The following is a 1,869-nucleotide window of genomic DNA, read 5'->3' on the forward strand; positions in this document are numbered from 1 at the left end:
GCCTGAAATCCCAGCAAAAGGAAGCCCCAGGGAGGGGTATGCAGCAACCATCAGCAACTGTTAGCAGCCTGGAGTGGCTGAAGGGGAAATGGCTCTCAGGGGTTAGCACTGTCGGGAAAGGGCTACACCTTCCTGACCACCCCAGAGGCGAAGGGACCTGCTCGAGGTTGTCCAACTGGTAACCAGCTGGCAGAGTTGGGCTTCCTATCAAAGTCTAGGTGGCTCAAAACTCATGGGCTAACCCTGTGTCTCTAGGCAGGTGACCCAGGCAAGGAAGGAGGGGTTATATAGCTGTGGGTTAGCCTGGGAACTTAATGGAATGATGGGACATTTCTGCAGGAAAAGTGTTAAAACAATTGACTCAAGAAGTAGGTTTAGATATCCCGCTGCCAGGCAATGAGTCTCCCCAAGGCTGTGGTAGCCCTGGGGTTGGATTCCCAGTCCCACCAGGAGGTGGTGGGCTCCCTGAGCTGTACCCCAAAGGTTCCCAACACTGTGCAGAGTTGCATTTACAGCAGACCCTCAAGTGCCCTCTCTTGAAGCCTCTGCCTGGTTCATAGGATACTGGCAGCTGAGCTGTGGCCACTAAGCACTGAGGTTGCTTGAGGATATTGAGAGAAAGAGTCTGGCTTTTATTGGATATCAACAGGGCCGAGTGATCTAGTTTTGAGAAATACCTGTGACAACAACCCGGTATTTTTCAGTTGGGCAGCAGATCCTGATCACCTCATCCTGACTCACCTTGCTCTTTCCCAGGCTCTGGGGCCAGTGCTCTCTGCCCCTTTCCAGGTGTCCAAGCCTGCTTTGTCCAGGCCTGGGCCTGGGCAGGAGGTTGGGGGGGAGGTCAGAGAGTGATCCAGATCAAAGCTGTCAGCTGATCATTTTATGGAAGAATCTATATTGAAGAATCCTTTGCAAAGTGAATACTTCCTGAATTTGTTTTATGCTTTAGAAAGACACCAAGAATGGTTTAATTTACACACAGTGGCTGGACATACACAAGGGTTCAGCTAGGCATGAGACTAGACACTTTACCTGCCAATTTAAGGCGGAATTGTTATCCCTACTTTAGAGGCTTTGGTCAGTGTCTTGAAAAAAGGTTAAGAAGTGGCAGAGCCAAAATTTGGATTCCAAACTGCCCCAACTTCAAAGCCCTGGACCACTGATTCTTACACCTTGGTGTTTGAGTCACTAACATGAAATTTACAAAGAATGCAGATTCCTGGTCCCATCCCAGAGTAATTGATTCAGTGGGCCTGGAACCAAGGCAGGGGAACCTGCATTCCACACGCGAATCTGAATCAGATAACTTTGCAACAGCACTTGTCCCTTCCTCCCTCTCTCTCTAATCCAGGAACCTAGCTGTTATCCTAGGGTCTCAGCTAGCAGAGGTTACGAGGGAAGCGCGGGGTCTGATCTGAGAATTTGGGCTTTTTTTTTTTTTTTGCAAATGACTTGAAGCTGAGGAAGAAGCACAACATCGCAGCAGCCCGTCGCCCCACACTCTCACCTGCCGCGAGGTGCGCCCAAACTGGCCGAAGGAGTTTGTCCGTCGCGCTTCCCTAATTCTGAGGACTTTCACTTTCCTCTTTTCGTAAAACCTAAAACCCCCAAGCCGAAAATACCTGGCTAGCCCCTCCTCGCTTAGGCGACCGGCTCCGTGTGAGCGGGGAGGGCCCGGATGTCGGGACCGGGACGGCAAACCTGGCCCGTCGCCTCCCGGTCGGAAAAGGTAGTGCAGGTGACTGGGCGGCGGCTCTGGGCCGGGCGCGGGCGAGGAACCCGAGGGCTGAGCGCAGGCGGCGGCGGAGGTCCGCGCACGCCTCCCGTCCGGCTTCCGGCCCGGGTAGCTGCCGTTCCCCCCACACC

At 53.2% G+C, this 1,869-nt stretch overlaps 1 protein-coding gene across 1 annotated transcript in view; it reads left to right on the forward strand.

The window, feature by feature from the left end:
* Positions 1 to 1,467: 1,467 nt before the first annotated feature.
* The window catches only part of ZFP36L1 (ZFP36 ring finger protein-like 1), a 7,105-nt gene continuing 6,703 nt past the window's right edge, over positions 1,468 to 1,869 (forward strand). Inside the window, exon 1 of the mRNA XM_010846821.1 lies at positions 1,468 to 1,741. Coding sequence (XP_010845123.1) covers positions 1,682 to 1,741 — 60 coding nt within the window. The 5' untranslated portion in view covers positions 1,468 to 1,681. The remainder of the gene's footprint in view (positions 1,742 to 1,869) is intronic.

The sequence above is a fragment of the Bison bison genome, unplaced genomic scaffold, assembly GCF_000754665.1.
Source record: "Bison bison bison isolate TAMUID 2011002044 unplaced genomic scaffold, Bison_UMD1.0 scf7180017864239, whole genome shotgun sequence".
Taxonomy (NCBI): Eukaryota; Metazoa; Chordata; class Mammalia; order Artiodactyla; family Bovidae; genus Bison; species Bison bison.